A 20,120-nucleotide genomic window follows, 5' to 3' on the forward strand; every position below is an offset into this window, starting at 1 on the left:
GGTGTGTGGTGCATATCGATTTGAGCGTGCATGAGGATTAAAACCCCGTATATCAAGTAAAGTACGCTCAAAACGACTGCCCCACAAACCACTGACCGCTACATCAAGCCGCGCATGCTCCTCCACAATAGCAGACCTGTATCTCATTCTCTCTCCAGTGAGTGGCTGCAGCAGTGGCTCAATGGAGACATTGTGACAGGTCTCTTGAAGGAGAGAGGCTGTCAAATCCCGGATCTCATTATGGCGGATAATGGTAAACCCACCAAGGGGACATGACAAGGCATGGTCAATACCATTGTCCCGTCCACAAGAGCAATGAGTTGGTAACCTCGGCGGCATCCAGCCATAACGGAGGCACAAGCTGTCCATGAACTCAGCTTTGCTCAGTGAAAAGCCATACTTTTTCAATGGACGGCAAGTCAGCCAACTTGAGGCGCCAGGTTCACGGCGAGGACAATGGTGTGTCGCAAGGCGTCCGACGCATCATTGCTGATACGCCGTGCCGACTCCGCCTAGCTATGACGCACTTCCTTCTTCCTCTTCGCCTTCTCCCGCAGTACATCATGTCGGCTGACACTTTCTCTGGCAGCAGGGGACAAAATGCCATGAAAAAACTACAGCACCAGCATATACAATGGCTCGACAATGTTCACCGGACCGTGATTTTCGCATGAGGGGAGCCACATTTGAAGTGTTGTAGATGGACACAGTGTCTGCTCTAGGATTGTAGGACAGCCGGGTACACGTGTACCTGGCGCAACCATTTCAACCGGGTCGGAGCCGGGTACACATGTACAGTGTACCTGGCGCTGTCTCACCAGCCGAGTCACATGCTTTAACCGGTTGGTTGTTTTTTCGGACAATAGGAACCTTTCGCATTTCCTACGAATCGAATGCGAAACGAAAGTTTGATTCGGCTCGTAATCATTTCCTTGAAAACAGAATTCAGGTTTCGCAAGTCGTCATGCAAGTGACCATGGCAACTACGAATACGGCCAGGAGCTTGGCGAGTTGGCGTACGGGTGTTTACCCGGACACGTGCATGGATCATGGAATCAAGGGAAAAATGTGTACCTGGCAAAACATGTGTACCTGGCCAAATAAATGTGTACCTGACGGATTCGGAGCGTGCCACGAATGAAGAGGCTTCCATTCGTGAAAACGAGCTCTCCGCAGGGACTCTGACGAATCCTCGAACCCAGGTGATGAATCAGCATTCGTTTCGTATCCGTACGCGTGGTGCGAAAGGTCCCTAATAAACGGGAACTAGGCCCAATGATATAAAGGCGAATGGATAAGCCGCATTTAGAAAAGAGAGGACAAGAATTAGAAAATTACGAAAGAAGAAGAAGTATCTGACACATACTTGTGCAAGCCATGTAGTCAGTCTAGCTGCATCTCATGTTTGGCATTAAGTGGTCTTTGTAAAAAAAATAAAAAAAGTCCTTTCAAAGTTCGAAAGTGTAAAGTACCAACCGGGTAACAGGTGACCCGGTACTATGATTTCAACCGGGTCCAAGCGCCGCCCGGGTGGATTGCCCGGCTCACCCGGCGCTGGAGCAGACACTGGGACACAAAAAACTTTGTCAGCATCACAGACACTGAAGTGCTTCACCGCTCGCCCACTCATCATCAACAGACACCCTGCTTCCAACTTACAACCCTGAGCTTGGAAAGCACTGCATACTATACCTGGCACACATTTTAATTCCACGTGGAATGAGTACTCATTCCACTTTTTCTTTGGAACCCTCCAAAAATCGATTCTACCCCATTCTTACTGAGACCGGAATGGGAATCGTGCCAAATATACGATGCCGAAGGCACCAAACAAACTCAGTGCCAGGGACCCCAAACCCTTGGAATGACACCGAACAAACGCAACCTACGTCCATGCACATTCCCATCATTTCTTATTCTCTTTGTCAGTTCCACAGGAACTAAAAAATACTCTAGCTCGATCCTAAAATGAAACTACTGTACGGTGATCCAGTGTCATTCCAACCTGTTGCAAAACATATTGCGAACCGCTTGAATGGTGCTCTGGGTGGGGAAAATGAGCAAGAACTCATTTTTGTCAATTCAATGGAAGCTAGTTTTTTGGTTAACGATCGTTGGGCAGTTGATGTTCGGATAGTCGGCATTCTACAGCATGCATATTGGCATTCCTTGTCATTGAACACAACAACATTCATGCACATGTACCTGCACTTTTATACCCCCCCCCCCCCTCTTACCCCTGCCACATGCACTTTTATATCCCCCCCCCCTGCCACATGCACTTTTATATCCCCCCCCCCCCCCCCTCCACACACGCGCGCGCACACACACACACACACACACAAGGAAGAAAACCCCCATTAGGACTGTTTAGCCTATGTCGATAGGCAGTCTCTAGGCAACAATGCATGTGCGGAGATTACCCCTATGAAGGGAAAAGCACGATTAGAAATTTAAAATCATTAATTAACGTTAAAACTTAAAACCTATTGTGACTCGAAGACCGTCATTGGTGTCACACGATGCTCTTAGAAGTGAGTGCGTGCAGCTGTAAAAAGCGTATCAGAAACATCTCCAGCAGCCAGAGAAAGCCATACGACAGCCATACAACAAAGACAGCTGCAGTCTGTCACTTGAGGCCGATGGCTTGAGGCAGATTAGAACGATTACTTGTCAATTCCTAGTGTAAGAAATGGTTAGATTGTGGATGGGGCATTGCACCCCACCCCGGAAAGTGGACGGGGCACTTCACTCCACCCCGGAAAGGGGACACATATTCACACACCCACACATTCTCCGCGCGGTAGCAGGATAGGCAGCCTGTAGGTTATACCAGCCGAAAGCACAGTATCCGTACTGGATGGACGCGAGAAGAGCAGTGAATGAAAAGAGTGCTACAAGAGCCATAATTTATTTCTACAAAATCAAAGGACAGCTCTTCGCACAGCCTAGGCAAGTTCGATCAAATAAATAAAATATTACAGTGAAGCGGATCGCACCTATAGCGCTACGATACAGTGTAGACACATTGGCTTTCGGGAAAACTACCCATGCTTTTGTTGCCATTGCTGCTGATGCTGTTGACGCTGTCGATGCTGCAGCTGTTGCTTCTACGAATATGCTAGTTGGCATAATCGTATCGTTAAACATTGCCAACGCTAGTTGTATCCAGAGACCGGCTGGAGATGTGACCAGTCGTGGTGTCGCACTGCTCCTCGCTCAGCCCTTCTTGACAGCTCTGCGTATACTGCGATACTGGCGGGATAGAGCACCAGCAGGCGACGCCGGCGCTGTGATCACCGGCAGACTGGTCTTGGTGCTTAGATGTGTTTTGCCTTTCACTGACTGGGCCCTTGGAGCAGGCACAGTAGGGGCACTCTTTTTCGCTTGTAACTGCTTCCGCTGCTGCTGCTGCTTCTCTGATTGCTCGTCACCTGAAAACAGGATACAAACAAAAGTCCGCAATCTAATTAGAGGTGAACTGGGTACATCATTGTTGCTGCTGTCTGTCTCCCCCTCTTCCTCTCTTGAGAGAGAGAGAGAGAGGAAGAAAGTGAGAGAGAGAGAAAGTGCCATCCCAAACTCTAACCACCATAGACTTTATAGCTTATCCTGGCTCTGAACTTCACATGTGAAATGATTGGTCAACCGCCCTCAGCCAACCAGAGTTCAACAAGTGTTTTCTTCTTGGCCTACTGATTCCTGAACTCTTGTTGAAGAAACCACTTCCTGAACTCTGATTGGCGGAGTGCACAGGGAAGGAGAAACAAACGGGAAAATACTACAGCCGGTGAAAATCTAGATTTTCAAATTTTCAGATTTTAGATTTTCTTCTCAAGTAGATGGTTGTCGGGGTTCGGGATGGCTAGAAATTTCAGGTTTTCTTGTCCTGTAGGATTTTCCGGCTAGTTTCTCCTTCCCGGTGCAGAAACAACAAGAGTGCAGCCATGAGTAGGCCAAGAGTAGGCCAAGAGTGGACACTTCCTGAACTGTGATTGGCTGAGGAAGAGTGTGAGGGTGAGGCGACCATGAAATGGCAGGGGTCCTGGGGCTGTTCCCGGTGAATTCTTTTAGGGAACTTGGGCTCACATAGCCCGTATTCCATGGGATAAATTGCTGCTTTAGTGGTGCTTTGGCTTTGGCCACCCCGACGTCCCTGGGTAATGAGGGAGTGTGTGAGAGAGTCAGTGCGGGTGAGAGAGAGAGAGAGAGAGAGTGTGTGAGAGTGAGAGAGAGAGTGTGTGAGAGTGAGTGTGCGAGAGTGAGTGAGAGTGAGAGTGAGTGTGTGAGAGTGTGTGTATGTGTGTGTGTGTGTGTGTGTGTGTGTGTGTGTGTGTGTGTGTGTGTGTGTGTGTGTGTGTGTGTGTGAGTGAGTGTGTGAGTGAGTGAGTGTGTGTGCGTGTGTGTGTGAGTCTGTGTGTGTGTGTGTGTGTGTGTGTGTGTGTGTGTGTGTGAGTGTGTGTGTGAGAGAGAGTGTGAGAGAGAGTGTGAGAGAGAGAGTATGAGAGAGAGAGAGTATGAGAGAGTGTGAGAGAGAGGGCGAGAGAGAGACGCTCCTGGGGATTGTGTGAGAGAGAGGGTGAGAGAGAGACGCTCCTGGGGATTGTGTGAGAGAGAGGGTGAGAGTGAGGGTGAGACAGCGTGAGACAGAGAGAGAGTGAGAGAGAGTGAGAGTGAGTGAGTACGAGAGAGAGCAAGTGAGTGAGTGAGAGAGAGTGAGAGAGAGTGAGAGAGAGTGAGTATGAGAGAGTGAGAGAGAGTGAGAGAGAGTGAGAGAGGGAGAGTGAGTGAGAGAGGGAGAGTGAGTGAGAGAGAGAGAGAGAGTTAGAGTGAGAGAGTTAGAGTGAGAGAGAGTGTGTGTGTGTGTGTGTGTGTGTGTGTGTGTGTGTCACGGAACGGATGCAGCGCAGATGGAAAGAGCACAGTGCATCAAGGTCGGGCTTCAACGGCACCCAACACTCAGCACAGTACAGAAGCAGAGACAACACGCACGCCCCGTACACAAGCCGCTTCGTAGCAAGTGAGAGGTTGCTGTCAGTGAAAACCGGCTGGCGCAGGGCTCCAAATGCATGTGATGCACTGGCAATGCGCGAGCTGATATCTGCATCCGTTCCGTGATGGGTATCAGCCAGCGGAATGTCTGGGACGAACGACTGACCAGGGTTGATGTTCTGGAGCGGTGGAATCCGCGTCAGCCCTGTGACATCCCCAGCCTGCTGACATCGCGCCGCATGGAGTGGCTTGGGCATGTTGTGCGAATGCATGAGGAGCGTGCCCCGCGTCAACTACTGTTTGGCACCCTACATCCTGTCCGTCCAATGTGCGGCCCGAGGAAAAGGTGGTGCGATGCTGCGCGGAAGGATCTGGCGGCGTTGGGCATCGACGAATGGTATGACTTGGCCCAGGATAGACGGGAATGGCGGGCCGCTTGCAGTGTTCTGCCCCCGCCCGAACCCGTTTGTGAGCCCCTGCGGATACCTTGTGCCGAGTGTGGCCGAGTGTGGCCGTCTCTTCTCCAGGAGTGGTTTGCCTCGTCATAAATGCCTCGATGAGCGCCGCAAACCTGTATCAGAACAGAGAGGTAGCCGACAATGTTCTTCCTGCGAGCGCTGGTTCCGCAGTGCCGGAGGTTTGGCGGTCCACAAGTGCCCCAACTCCCGGATGCTCCCTGCGACATCGTCTCGGGCTCCGTGCCGGGCGGCGGTGTCTACCATTGCTGCTCAGGCGACTCCTCCGCCGCAGCGTGTGCGGCTCGCTCTCTCATGCTGCAAGGCCCACTGTGGGGCCTGTGGCCGATGCTGCCGCTCTACTCGTGGATTCCAAATCCATAGTTGCCGGAGATGGCTCTCTCGTCGTGCCGATTGAACATGGTTCCTGATCTCTCGGCAGACTGCCGACTTTCTGCCGTCGCGCGTCGTTTTCCATGTTGTCGGCCCCGCGAGGGGACACGTGACCGTAATGGCAGTGTTTACCAGGACCAGGTGTGTGTGTATGAGTGCGTGTGGGTGTGTGTGAGTCTGTGTGTGTGTGTGTGTGTGTGTGTGTGAGAGAGAGTGTGTGTGAGAGAGTGTGTGAGAGAGAGTGTGAGAGAGTGTGAGAGAGAGTATGAGAGAGTGTGAGAGAGAGGGCGAGAGAGGGACGCTCCTGGGGATTGTGTGAGAGAGAGAGGGTGATAGAGAGAGAGACGCTCCTGGGGATTGTGTGAGAGAGTGAGAGAGAGAGAGTGAGAGTGAGGGTGAGACAGAGAGAGAGTGAGAGAGAGAGTGAGTGAGTGAGTACGAGAGTGAGTGAGTGAGTGAGAGAGAGAGAGTGAGAGTGAGTGAGTATGAGAGAGAGTGAGTGAGTGAGGAGTGTGAGAGAGAGAGAGAGAGAGTGAGAGAGAGTGCGAGTGAGTGAGAGAGTGAAGAAAGGGAGGTAGTGAAAGGGAGGTAGTGAAAGGGTGGTAGTGAAAGGGAGGTAGTGAAAGGGAGGTAGTGAAAGGGAGGTAGTGAGAAAGAAAGGTGGTAGAACAATGATGAGAAGAATAAGTATAGAACGAGTGAGTCAACGACAAGACAACAACAACACTGCGGTACGGCGACATGACAGCACTGGGCACATACCGTTTTCCCAGAAAGTAATGTGTGAACCGCTTGCAGCGCTATCGAATCGCTGGTCTGCCGTCAGTAGGGAGTCTTGTGGTGGACTGGATGGCAGCTGGTGGTACCAGTCCTCATCTCCTTGCTCTGGGCCTGCCGCCGCTGATCTAGGTCCTGAGTGCAGCAACAGCCTGGATTGACTATCAACAGTAAAATACTCTGCTTCTTCCTGTTGTTGTTGTTGCTGCTGTTGTTGTTGTGGCTGGCTTATGGGCAAGTCTTGGTAGAGCGCTTCCTCGTCGGCTGCGCTCTCGGTGGCCGGCTTCTTGGCAACCTTGTCGCTGGCGGCTCTCTCCGGGGTGGTAACAACACCAAGGTTGTAGACAGCGTCATAGGATTCCTGCTCCGGTTCCTCCTCGTGTCCCTGGTGAGCTGGGCGGTTAGTCTTCACCACTGCAGACGTGTCCAGTGGAATGCAATCGTACAAATCTTCGCTGACCAATATCGATTGAGTACCAGTGGCACCAAGAGACGTGTCTGCCAAACTGTACGTATCTGGCGGTGAGAGCGGTATGACGGTTGTGGCATTGCTGGCGCGGTGCACGCGAGAATGACACGCGTCGGTATCGACCGCCAGGCCATCCACGGCATCGTACGTTTCCTCAGCGTTTGCCACAACATCTACAGCATCGTAGGTTTCCCCCGTGTTCCCGGGCGCAGCAGTAGCAACAGCCGAGTGCGAGAGCGCCGTGCGGACCTGCGCGTGGTCATACTCACTGGACCCACCGCACTGCTGAGGTGCTGGTGATGGGCAGGGGGTGGTGATGGCGGAGGGGGCCACGCTGAGGGTGTTCACGTCCAGGCACGTGTACTCCTCATTGAACAATTCACCGGTGTCGGCGGTGGCCGTGGCAACGGGACCTGCGGCCGCCAGCCGATGTGCCACCGTCTTGTTTGCGTTGTGCTGATTGCCAGCAGCAGCAGCAGGAGTAGTTGCCTTGCTGCTGTTCGTCTGCCGCAGTGAGCGCCGCGACACCTGGTAACCCGTGCTCATTTCGCTCCCTATGCGGCAAAGATGATTGCTCTCCAGTTCTGCAGACCAAAACACGCACACGCGCACACACACGCACACAGACAGACAAGAGGCAACAACAAAAACGAACCCCATGAACACACAACTGCTAGTGACAACAATAGCAAGAACAAACCTCATGAACACGAAACCGACAGAGAAGGGAGAGAGACCCCATAGCTGGAGTTCAGTGTTGCCACATCATTATAGCCAAATATCAGTAGGATAAAAAAACAAAATGCATCATCCGCGCACGGCACTGATAAGAAAAATAAATAAACTTTTTTGCGTGAGACTCAGGCTGAGTTTGCCGATTTTTCCCGAGACAGATGATGATTTCGCTTAGAGCCTTAGGAGAGAGCTATGGAAACACGCGTAATGAGCAGTAAGAGCCAAAAATCTGGATCATGACTTCTAAACCACGCATAAGGTCAAACTTGGACACTTTCATGGCTGTTGTCGGCAGGAGAAGGTCAATTGTCGGCAGGTCGTGACATGCCTCAAAAATCGGCAGGCTACTGACATGTCGGCAGGTGTGGCAACACAGGGAGTTGCACACTCTTGAGGGTTATGTCCTCTTGTTGATATAATATGTAGGACTCAGTATAGAGTCCATGCACTATATGATGTCCACCACCCTATATGGAGTCCATTGGTCCAAAATCCACTATACAGAGTCCAGGAGTCACTCAGTTTTGATCAGCTTCATCCTGCCGCGCAATCCCCTATAAGGAGTACACTTTTTCTACAAGTCCCCTATTCACGGTCCAGGAGTCCAGTTTATCCAGTCACGCCGTCCTGTGTGTTGTGCCCGAAAGAGAACAGACACCTTTTCAGTTTTGCTTGCCTCATGGCAGCGCATTCCTTTCTTTACTTCAGCCATGGCTGCCAGTTCTGCTGTGCAGTTGCTGACAGTAATCTGTCTCGAGGTAACCAAGGAGGATAAGGACACGTTCAAAATCAAATCTGGAAAGCGTCTTGTGGTTCTCTGAAGACGTTTCAACAATGCGCGGGATGAAAGCAGAAATTGCAGAACGAGAAAAGTTCAGCACAGTTCAAATCTGACGAGGCAGGTACACTGACACTCTCTTTCGTTCGACGCCACAAGGATCCCCTGTTTGGCTGGCCATTGCTGCCAGTAAGGCGTTTGAACGGTTTCATCAGAGCGAGGGATGAAAGCAGAAAGCAGAGAACGAGAAAAGTTCAGCACAGTTCCAATCTGACGAGTCAGATACACTGACACTCTCTTTCGTTCGACGCCACAAGGATACCGTGTTTGACTGGACAAGAGCTGCCTGTACCACCGTGTCAAAAGGCTGTCCAACTACATGGCAGGACGATGACTGAGGTAAGGAAGCTTTTACTCGTTTCGATTGGTCTGCTGTTCTGTCGTTATGCTTGAATTTTTTCCATTTTCAAGGATCGTATCGCGTTTGTTTGATGTTGCTTGAATGAATGCCCTAAAAGTAATCAACCACTTCGTAATAGTCCTCAAGGACTGCAAGGACTTTGCATCAATCGTATACGATCGTCTAGCTATCATCAATTATTATTTAATTTAATCGGAGAAATGTATTTTATCCCTGTGTCTGTGATAATTATGTGAACTCCACGACACTCTTCCTCTACTAGGCTCTAGTATGATGTAAAATACAATGGGATCCACAAACGCAGTGCCAGTGTACTAGTAGTACCGTAAAGTACCGCCAGAGCGCCCCACCATCTCATCCTTTCGTGGTCGTTTCGTGGAGGTGGTCTGCTGTCTGTAGGTCATACGACATGAACCTTGTACACATATTCCACGTTTTTCAGTCAATCCGCACCTTCAAGCTGACACAAGCTCCACACAAAAACCTGCCAAGTGTGACCTTAGTACACTAAGATTCTCACATCGTACACACTTCGTTGCACTCTGCCATACGATTTTCCTTTCTCTGGCTGCAAAATCAAGGTGGGGCGCTCTCGCGAGACGGGGCGCTCTGGCGGTACTTTACGGTAGTAGTAGGAGGAGGATTTCTTGTATGCCGATGACAAGAAAAAGCTTCTCAAGCTAATACATGTACTCGTATTCCATGAAGTAACCGTTTTGTGTCAGTGAAACTGCCTCGTGACAACAAATCATTGCATTTCCATCTTGGGGAAGACTGACTGACTGGAGCGCTGTACAGATTGTTTAGATCATCTCATTTCAATTCAGTTGCAGTGAAGTGAAACACTGTGTACACTACATGTATGGTGGTGTGTCTGTGCGTCTTGAGTGTGCACAAACGATCTTATTCCTCGTATTACCAAGAGTAGATAAACAAGAGTGTGCGACTCGCGGATGGATTGGCCCACGGCGGAATTTTTGTTGACGTAATCTTTTCGACGACGCACGCGCTGCGAGCCTTTTGGAGAGGTTTCCCTCGTGCACTTGGCGGGGCTTTACACTACAAGGTCGGTGCCCAGCACGTGCTCTCACACTGCTCTGCGGCAAAGTCCGCGTTTCCCTGAAAAAAGGTGACGTCAACAAAAAATTCCGCCGTGGGCGGGGGTATCTGCAGATTGTGCAGGAGAGATCCGGAGTTGCACACTCTTGTTTATCCACTCTTGGTATTACTAATAGATTATTGTCCCCACCGTCACCTGTTCACAGGTCTTTGTGTGGATGGATTTTCATTGAGCATCACATTCGTTGAGAACTTGGTAGTTGTGTGCTCCCATGCATCATTACGGTAATAAGCGTATCCTTGTGCTATCTATTTGTTGCAGGTGTGCTGATCTTCAGAAGCTTGCGGAACTGAGTGCTGCTGAACATTTGCATGGCCATGAGCAATGGTGAAGCTTGCTATTGCACTCTCAGCATGTGCTAGTATTATGCTGACTACTGCACTATGTTACTCTCTTACACTACTACATGTATGTAAACGTGCTTGCATCCGCCCACGTATGCATTCGTTTCGTGTAATTATTTGTTATTCCTCTTGACTTTACGTGTAAATGGGCGGACGTTTGCATGGCTGTTGGAGTTGCGTGTGTATTGTGTCTCTACTCTTTTCTTGGTGTTTTCTTGGCGTTGTATAAATTTGTGTGTGTGTGCGTGTGTGTGTGCGTGTGTGTGTGCGTGTGTGCGCGCGCACAATAATTTGAAAACAAATAATTAATCCTTGGCTCTCCATTATTCTCTTTCGATTATTGGTTTTTTCTAGGTATTTTCCTGGCGTTGTATGGGTGTGTGCATGTGTGTGTGTGCGTGCACAATAATTTGGCAACACTACATAATTGAGATAATATTATTGTAATGGCACCTATGCATAAAACATGGCGGCCAGGTCGCCATCGCGACTTCGCACCTTTGTGCGGGGCAACTTGCTCGACGCGAGGCTCTCCTTTGTTTTCAGTCGTTGCAGTGGAAGACAGTTTCGATATTAGTTGACAGGAAGATGGCAGTCAGTCAGGATTTTTCCCAGCTCACCTTGAACCTTCTGAAGGTGAAGTGTGGAGAGTATGGTCTCAAGAAGTCGGGAAAGAAAGCCGATCTAGTTGCGAGGTGAGTTGTTTTCTTCCCACAACAAAATCTTATTTTTTTGAAATTATTTGTGAATCTGAGTTTGTTGTTTATCTGCTCGTGTCGTTTACAGACTTGCTCAGCATTTCTCTGAAGGCGACGGTGATGGCAAGGAAGGGCCACCTCCGCCAGCTGCAGCGCTTGCTGTTATTCCCCACGACCCTCTGGATTTTCCTGTTACTGGGTGGCAGCCGATTAAATCTGCGAGTGGAAGGCTACTCTCCCTGTCGTTCTCCATGCAAACTATGGTTTCTTATTTCGTGGACACTATGACCAGCGATGGACCTGCCAAGAATTTCAAAGCGCTTGCTGCCACTGATAGCAAGTCAATTCGTCTGTATCGAGCAGGTTATGTCCAGAAAATCGAACTGATGAAGGCCAACAGCCGTGTGTACTACCGTGCCCGCTGTCAGCCTGAAATGAAGACCAAAGCTGACTACAAACTTCGGCTCGTTGCTCAGTGTGACTCAGGATCTGCCACCAGTGTTGTTGGTGCTCAGTGCACTTGTCCTGCTGGCAAGGGTGTTACTGCCAGTTGCAAGCATATAGCTGCACTGATGTATGGCTTGTCCGAGTTCACTCTGCTTGGGTTTAGTGATGCTCCGACGTGCACGGACATGCTGCAAAAGTGGAACCAGCCTCCTGCAGGTGCAGGTAAAAAGAGTGAGCCCATGCTGGTTCAAGACATGGAGTGGCGTAGAGGTGGCAGTACCACTGACAAATCTGCGCCAAAGAAACGTAAGCATTCTGGGGGATTGATCATGAAGAAGAGGCACGATGTGCCTACGTAGCCCACCAAGCCAAGTCTGGCAAGCTGATAGATGTTGTTGCATGTGGCTTATTTGTGCATGCTGATGAATGCTGGTTTGGTGCCAGTCCCGATGGCATTGTTAGGGATGGTGATACATCGCTTTTGCTCGAGATTAAATGCCCGTTTGTTGCTAGAGACCAAACTCTAGCAGAGGTAGCTGGGTCTACTGCATCATTTTGTTTGTCCAACAAGGATGGTGTGCTTTCTCTCAAAACAACACATGCCTACTATACACAAGTGCAAATGCAGCTCTTTGCTGCAGGCCTTCAATTTTGTGACTTTGTAGTGTGGTCTCCCTGCAATGATCTTTTTGTTGAGCGCATTTCATTTTGTGAAGTGCATGTCAAGAAAACTCTCGCAGCTTGCCGAACATTTTATTTTGATCATGTTCTCCCGAAACTGGCTCTGTGATCAAGTTTCTTGGTAATAGATATATTCCTCGTCATCTGAGATGACCATTGCTCACTTTGCTCCAGTTCCTGTAGTCTTGACTGTTTACATTCTTCCCTGATTTGTGGCAATCTTTTCTTCTGTAAGTGTGTCTGAACTGTTCTATACGCTGCACTCTATGTTCTTTATTATAGCTTTTTCTGTTCTGCCCTGTTCTGTAGCTCCTTCTTGATATAAACGCCGTGATTAGATGGTGGATAGTTCCATCAGCTACCGGCTTCCTGCATTTGTACATGATTAGGTAGTGTTGTATACATGTACCCAAGACAGTGGAACTCTGCTGTAAACAGTGCGTTATAGTAAATTATACTGCCATTACTGGTAACCACTACAAAAAACGGCACGTACAACTGGTTTACAATAGCTCGCCATTCCGTGTTACAACAGAGTTCAAAAAGGCATGAACGTTACATGAGTATTCGTATTTACTTCAAAGTAAGCGGCACTGGCAGCAGTCACAGGCCACATTTCCTACCTGGTGAACAGCACAAACAGACAAATAGGAGCATCACTACTTCTACTTCGAAGTACGAAGTCCTGAGTGAAATAAGCATCATTGTGTAGGGGCACCATTACTCACAACATAACACAAAGAAAAGAGGGGAAGAAAATACCGAGGCCACGTAGGAATATCGGCATGCGCAAAAAGCTTTCAACAGAGCGGCCTGGTCATAAAGCAAGAATTACATAGACGCCCATCTTCATCATCATTCTGACACATATGGTGGTAGCGTGAGTTACAAGACCTACAAACTCTAAGAAGTGGGCCATCTGAGCGCTTGCAAAACAAACATACGGGAGTGGTCACATAGGCAGCAGCGGCTACAGAAGAAGATGGCACGCTGATAGCAGCAGCAGTAGCAGCTACAGGAGATGGCACGTTCGTAGCAGCAGAAGTAGCAGCTACAGCAGATGACAACTTGGTAGCAGCGGAAGCAGCAGCAGAAGCAGTAATGGCAGGTGAAAGAAATGTGCCAGCTGAAACAGCCACTGCAGAAATGTTTGCATCTGGTGATATCTGGGCAACTTCTGCAGCAGAGGAAAAGTGTGCAGACTGTGTCGATGGCTTACTAACAGGCGGAGGTACCAGGGGCTCCATGTAGTTAGTGAGGAATGCACACACAAATATGATCTGCTCAGCCAAAGGGCACAACACGGAAGATAAGAAGTGAGTTATCCTGAAGTTCTTGATCCTTTCCATTGCTCTCTCCACATGAATACGCACGCTAGCAATACGCCGAGTTTCGATCACCTCTTCTTCATCAAGCTGATCTCGAGAACCAAGAAACGGGGGTATGTTGAGATCGACACCCTCCGGTAGCAGATCGGCAATGTCGAAACCACGGTCGGCCATGATGGCATCACCCTTCTCCATCAACTTCATTAGCCCACTTCGCTTTGTCAGTTTCTTATCAGAAATGCGCCCGCCATAAAGAGGAGACAGAAACGATATTGCACCGGTAGGTGTCACACCAACTAACAGTTTGAAAGTGTTCCTGTTTTTGTAATTCGACCAGGTGGCTGCTTGTACAGTTGGGTTGGCTGGCTTCTCAATGGGAAACTCTGTTGCGTCAATAATTACCCGGGTGCGTGGGTACTTGTCTTTGAAGACGTCGGGCATGTAGCGATCAATCAGAGCCCGGCTCGGCCAAATGTCCACTTCTTTCATAGAGAAGTACATGCAACGAATGTACGTTGAAAATATTCGGGACACCGTGGATTGATCTATTCCGAATCGCAGTGCTAAATCTGACTCAGGGAAAGCATGCCGAAGTTTGACAAGGGTCAATAGCAACTCGTCTTCATACGCCAATGCTCTTCGTCTGCCACGGCTGTCCTGGCCAAGGAAATCAGTTGGCACTTTAGTAGCAAAGCACATGTCTTGACATCCACACCGCAACTGATCCTGCAACAAGTCAAACGCCAGAGAACTCAGGCCCGTGTAAAACAGTACAATCTTGTTGTCATGTCGGATGTTCGAGTAATGGAGTTGGCATTTACGCAAAGCTTCTTCCGATTCATCCAAATTGTACAAGGCCTGCTCCAACTGGGACCGCAACTTAGCCACTTGTGCTTCCAAAGTCTTTATTTTGTTCTCTTGGAGAACGGGAACTTCACCATAATCATGGTCAGCTAAAAGTGTTGCAGCCTCAGGCACCGATTCATCTGTGACTGGTACAGGGTTCGCAGCCAACCAAGCACACAAAATTCCAAACTTTTTCCAAACTTTTTCCAAACCAATTTCAAGAATTTCCAAACCCACTCGTGCAGGAAAAATAAATTATGAATCTCTTCTGCATGACTGTCTTCTCCACTACGAGTACAACCAGGGAGTAGTAAAATCTTCCCTGGTACCACTACCATCAACAAATTCACCAAGGTACATTGCAATGGCATCGCCTTCAGCAGCTAGAGCCCCCGAAAATAGCAAGGGAATTCATACGACGAGAGTAACTCAGTTCCCCTCCGTAAGTTCAAATCCGCCTCCAGAAGGGGTTCCAATGAAACATTTACATAGCTGGCGTTCGTCTCAGCGCAAAAGACGGCTTCATCCTCGCCAGCAAACTCATCTGAGTGCGAAAGGACCTCGCCATCCTGCTGTCCCGACTTCAAAGAATCAAAGTCGAGCGCGAGCGCTAGTAACGAAAAACGGCCAAATAAAAGTCATGAAACATTTACATAGCTGGTGTTCGTCTCAGCGCAAAAGACGGCTTCATCCTTGCCAGCAAACTCATCTGAGTGCGAAAGGACCTCGCCATCCTGCTGTCCCGACTTCAAAGAATCAAAGTCGAGCGCGAGCGCCAGTAACGAAAAACGGCCAAATAAAATAAAAGTCATCACCGGCCGCGCTGGAGCTGCACTGAAATGACTGTACGAGACTCGTACATCAGTGAACACCACACATCGCCAGCGCGTCTTCTATCGCGGTAGTCAAAACGGCCACTTGCACTGCAGGAGTGCAGCACATCCACGGCCAAAAACTCGAAATTCAAAACTTTTTCCAAACTATTCCAAAAGGAGCGCCTTTTCAAAACTTTTTCCAGACCTGGAAAATTGAATTATAAAATCCAAACTTTTTCCAGACTTCCAAACTTCGCTGCGAACCCTGCTGGTAAATCAACATCGTCATCAATATCAATCGCTTCAACGGGTCGACTGACTTCGCCTGTCGAAACACGGCTCTTCCTCTTCACTACGACGGCTTTGTCCAAGAAACGGGAAGGTGGCTCGTCCTCCGTCACAGGTCGACCACCAGGAAAGTGCACCCCACAGACATACGAGTTTCCAGAAAGAGGAGTGTTGACTCTTGGTATTTTGGCAAGCCACTCGGCCCTGATATGCCGGCGTCGATCCGAATCTTTAGGCAAACGATGAAAAGATACAGCTTTACAGACCTCTGCTGTTCCTCCGCAGCCAACACGAGCCAGGTCTGATCCACATAGACGACGCTTCCCAAACACTTTTCGTCCTTGCGAGTTCGCATCATCAGACTCAAACAAACCAAACTTGCAGCTGCTTTTACGATTTGAGCAGCCAGGGACGATACAATGAGCGTTGCTTGGCATGATTGTGTCAGCTGCTTACTGATCTCTAACTAACTTGCTACTTATACACAACAGCAAACTGTGACAACCCTTGCCTTCCAAGAAGGAAATAAATGTCTTGCTTTGAGTTTGATTCTTCACCAACACAAAGGAAAAAAAATTGTACATTGTACTTCAGCCTCAGCAAACGCGAAGCAGGTACGTAGGGCTCTACGATCATCAGAGTTTCCACGCGTGCATGCATGAGACTGCATGCTGCGCTGCGTGGTGCAAGTACAGTGTCGAGGTCGTGAAGTTGCCCCGCACAAAAAACCGCGGGAAAATTATGCATAGGTGCCATTTGCAGCGTCTGCGAAGAGACCACTTGATTTGAGGATGGTGTTTGTAGGGTTTTTCATGTAATGAAATGGCTGCAGTGGCGCCTCAATACTTATTTTTTATCTTGAGAAGTAAATGATGTAAAGGATTAAAGGGAGAGGCCGTTTTCTGGTTAATATTCACTGCTTACAGCAGATCCTATGTCTAATTTCGAACTCTGGATAGGGGATGCCTAATTGGCTGGACTTTATACAGGGAGTGTTGTCCACATAAAGACTCCTTATAGTTGATTTCAAAGTTTGGACTCCATACAGTTGATTTTGGACCAATGGACTCTATAAAGGGGTGAAGCCAATTGGCTGGACTCTATACAGGGAGTGATGTCCAACTAAACTTTGAGCTCACAGTTGATTCCAAGTTTGGACTCTGTACAGTGGACTTTGGACCATTGGACTCTATATAGGGGTTGGACATCATATAGGGGCTGGACGCTCTACTGAGTCCAACATATACACACAGATATACAGGCGCACAGAAAACAGGTGCAAAGACACGGGCGTCAAGACACACAGGCACACAGCGACTGATCAGGCACTGTGGCCGAGGCATGGCTCAATGGACATTGTGCAGGGTTGGTAACGCTCTGTGGACAAATGAAACGACGTATTCGTTGCAACTGCAGTTCATGCTAACAGGCGAACTGCAGTAAGCAACCCTTTGTTGCATGAACTGGAGAAAACCAACCGATAACTCGTTCTATTCGTCTCCACAGAGTGTACATGAGCCTCTCGATCCCAAAGGGGGGCTTATTTCGTTGTTGAGCATTTTGAGTTACCTAGACCATGACGTTGCTGTACCCCAGCAGCAGCTCACTCTGTAAAAAACTCATGTCCAAAATCTTCATCTTTCACAGAGTTAGGGGCTGTCCGGGGTTACCGATTGTTTTTACAAAACGAAAAGTTTTAGTATTTTTCAGCCCCCACCCACCCACCCACCTTTACTCCAGGTAAAACGAATTCCAATAAATACAGTCAGACCTCGCTTTTAAAACCGCACACATCTGTTTTCCACAAAAACATCCGGATAGGCGAGGTAACCGGATAACTGAACACACATACTGTACATGCACGTGGCATGTCAAAAGCAGTGACATCATACATACATGTAGACAGGTCCTATGCAGTACAACTAGCGTGCCCAGTATGTAAAACAAGCGAGAAAAATGAAAAGTGCATGCAACTGAGTGCTGTCCGCACACACCCAGCAGGTCAAGGGCCTCATTTGCTTGTACAACTCCTTGATACTAGCTTCTGCAAGCTCTATAGTCAGTTTCAAAAAGATTAGCAATCCTGGCGATCGCCCGGGGAGTTTGCCGTCTTACCGTATGAGCGCTCGAGCGCTGCCTGGAAAAACCCACTGTGAACTCGAAGAAATATTCCGCGCGAAAGCATGAAAATGACAACTCACTGACGTCGGTACTCGTACAATACATGTTCGTCTGGTTTACAACAAACGAGTTCTTCCTCGTATCGATATGGAGTCAGAGAGGACATGTCGAAAGTGTGGTAAATTTTGACAAGCGGGATGCGTCCCAATTCGTTTTGTGACAATGCCGCTGATGCAATTTACTCTCACGATGTGACGAAAACGGCATCGACACAGACTCATTCCCATGTGGCAAAGCTATCCGTGTGACTTCGACGACATTTTGAGAAAAGCAGACGCCTGTGAAAGCAGATAGAAGACGGCGTTGACTCCTAAATTCAAATAAATTGGCGATCTTCAAATACTAAAATAATTCTCAAACAGAAATCGATCGATCGATGTGCCAGGGTATTCAACAACACGTAGCTACAGCGCAATGACCGTGTTCACACACACGGTTTCAGTGTTGTGTGTGTTCACAACTTCACATGGCGTGAGCCAGTCAAGTGTCAGTTCGGCAGGAAACGCGAGATCCAACAAGTCGTTTGGCGCAGCCACCTTCTTTGTCAACACCAGCGTGATCACCAAAACAATGAAAAAATGAAGAAAAAATGTTTGACTTGAAGATTTGTTGGGATTTGAACTCACAACTGTCTTCATGGTCAGCAGACAGCATTCATAACCACAATGCCAAAAAGGAAGGGATAAATCGTGGGTTTTGATAACAAATCGATACTGGCTTCCAGGGCAAATTATAAACCATGGGAAAAGGCCAGAAACCTGGCCGAAATTCTAACTCCTTAACGGTTGGTCCAATTGTTCCGAAACCTTCACAGAACAATTTGCCGTGCCCTAACAAGCCATTTTATGTACTTTGTTGTTCAAATTTCACTTATCTTCATACTTTTTAAGACCCAAACTTGATTGCTAATCTTTTTGAAACAGACTGTAGCCAGCCACATGCAACCGGATACGACGAAGCATTTTGTACACATTTTAACCAGTTTGTACACAAAATCATGCACCGGTATGCGGATCGCGAGGTCCGGTTATGTTGTATGCATAACATATGCTGCACATCGGTAACCAGCGATTTTCTTCCGGATGGCGAGGGATCCGGATAAACGAGGACCGGATAAACGAGGTCTGACTGTATTGCTAAGAGCAACAGCAGTGAAATTTACAAGTGTGAATTTTAACAATCAAAGCGAGAAATGAACAAAGGAGAAAAGGAAGGAAAGACAACGTGATAACACATAACAGCAGTACATTACACCTAGAACATTAACTGCCGAGCTTGGCCGCACTAAACACGACACGTTACTTGAACAATTTCAACCCAATTATACTATCTTTCTGTACACACAAATTAGGCTTATACAGACGCTGATAGATAGCTTCCAACACTTTTAACTGTAGTCCATAACCATGACGACCACGGCACAATACAGTGAACGAAGAGTCGGAATACGAATTGCAACAATCAGGACTAGCTAGCAGATGATTGTACACTGAAGACTTGCTACCACGAAACCTACGCACAACACTAACACTCTCACCGGCACTCTCACCATCACTCCCATCACTGCTCTCCGACTCACTGCTCCCTCCGCCGTCCGTTCCATCCTCCGCTTCCTCTGTACTCTCACTGTCTCGTCCATCCCGCCTGACCGGGTCCATTGAACTCAACTCGGCCGTCACCCTGCTATCACGTCCCTCCTTTCGCCCTTGTCCAATGAGTGCGTAGCTTCTGTTGTAGTTGGCTGTTGATCGTCTTGGTCTTTCAATTATGGGCTTGGATGGTGGATTAGTTGTGGTTGCTGTAGATTGCGTTGTTGGTGTTGGTGTGGGAGCTACTGATATGCAAGGTCTTTACGACGATGCGTGCGTTTACGGTGCGGAAGGATGTCCTACCAGCCCATCACCTAAGTCATCTTATTTACAACTTTGAATGCCGACAATGCGCTAGTCGGTATGTTGGTAGGACTGTTCAGCACCTGAACGCACGCATCAAACAACACACACCACGTCACATACTTCCACCTTGCGCACAACAACAAAGACCGAAGCGAGGGCGACCTAGAAAACAACCATTAACCACACAGCCGTTGCCTACACAACCCGCGGATCCTGGCTCACAGACTGTGCTTGCTCCGCCGTCGCTGGTGGCGGTGGTGGAGGAGAATGGGCGTGGTGGCTCATCGGGTCGGCTTGTGTCGCCGCCTTTGCTCTGGCCGTCGGTGGTTCCTTCGTCAGTGCCCCCGGCGGCGTTGGCTGAGGCGGTGCCGCTTGCGGTCCCGGTCCCACTGCCTCCTCCTGATCCTCCGCCATCGGTTCTTGCGGCGGTGGAGCTTGCCAGTGGCAGACCGCGAGC

General features: G+C 48.8%; 2 protein-coding genes across 2 annotated transcripts in view; one reads left to right on the forward strand and one right to left on the reverse strand.

Annotated features, from left to right (window-relative positions):
• Nucleotides 1-2,373: 2,373 nt before the first annotated feature.
• Nucleotides 2,374-20,120, reverse strand: part of LOC135829907 (uncharacterized) — a 37,491-nt gene continuing 19,744 nt past the window's right edge. Inside the window, exons 7-8 of the mRNA XM_065342288.1 lie at nucleotides 6,603-7,670; nucleotides 2,374-3,434 (exon numbers count right to left, since the gene is read on the reverse strand). Coding sequence (XP_065198360.1) covers nucleotides 3,220-3,434; nucleotides 6,603-7,670 — 1,283 coding nt within the window. The 3' untranslated portion in view covers nucleotides 2,374-3,219. The remainder of the gene's footprint in view (nucleotides 3,435-6,602; nucleotides 7,671-20,120) is intronic.
• On the forward strand, nucleotides 10,960-11,988 carry LOC135829490 (uncharacterized). The gene is made up of 2 exons (XM_065341894.1): nucleotides 10,960-11,179; nucleotides 11,271-11,988. The coding sequence occupies exons 1-2, from the start codon at nucleotides 11,073-11,075 to the stop codon at nucleotides 11,986-11,988; spliced, it is 825 nt and encodes a 274-aa protein (XP_065197966.1). The 5' UTR covers nucleotides 10,960-11,072.

Source organism: Sycon ciliatum, chromosome 13, assembly GCF_964019385.1.
Source record: "Sycon ciliatum chromosome 13, ocSycCili1.1, whole genome shotgun sequence".
Lineage (NCBI taxonomy): Eukaryota > Metazoa > Porifera > Calcarea > Leucosolenida > Sycettidae > Sycon > Sycon ciliatum.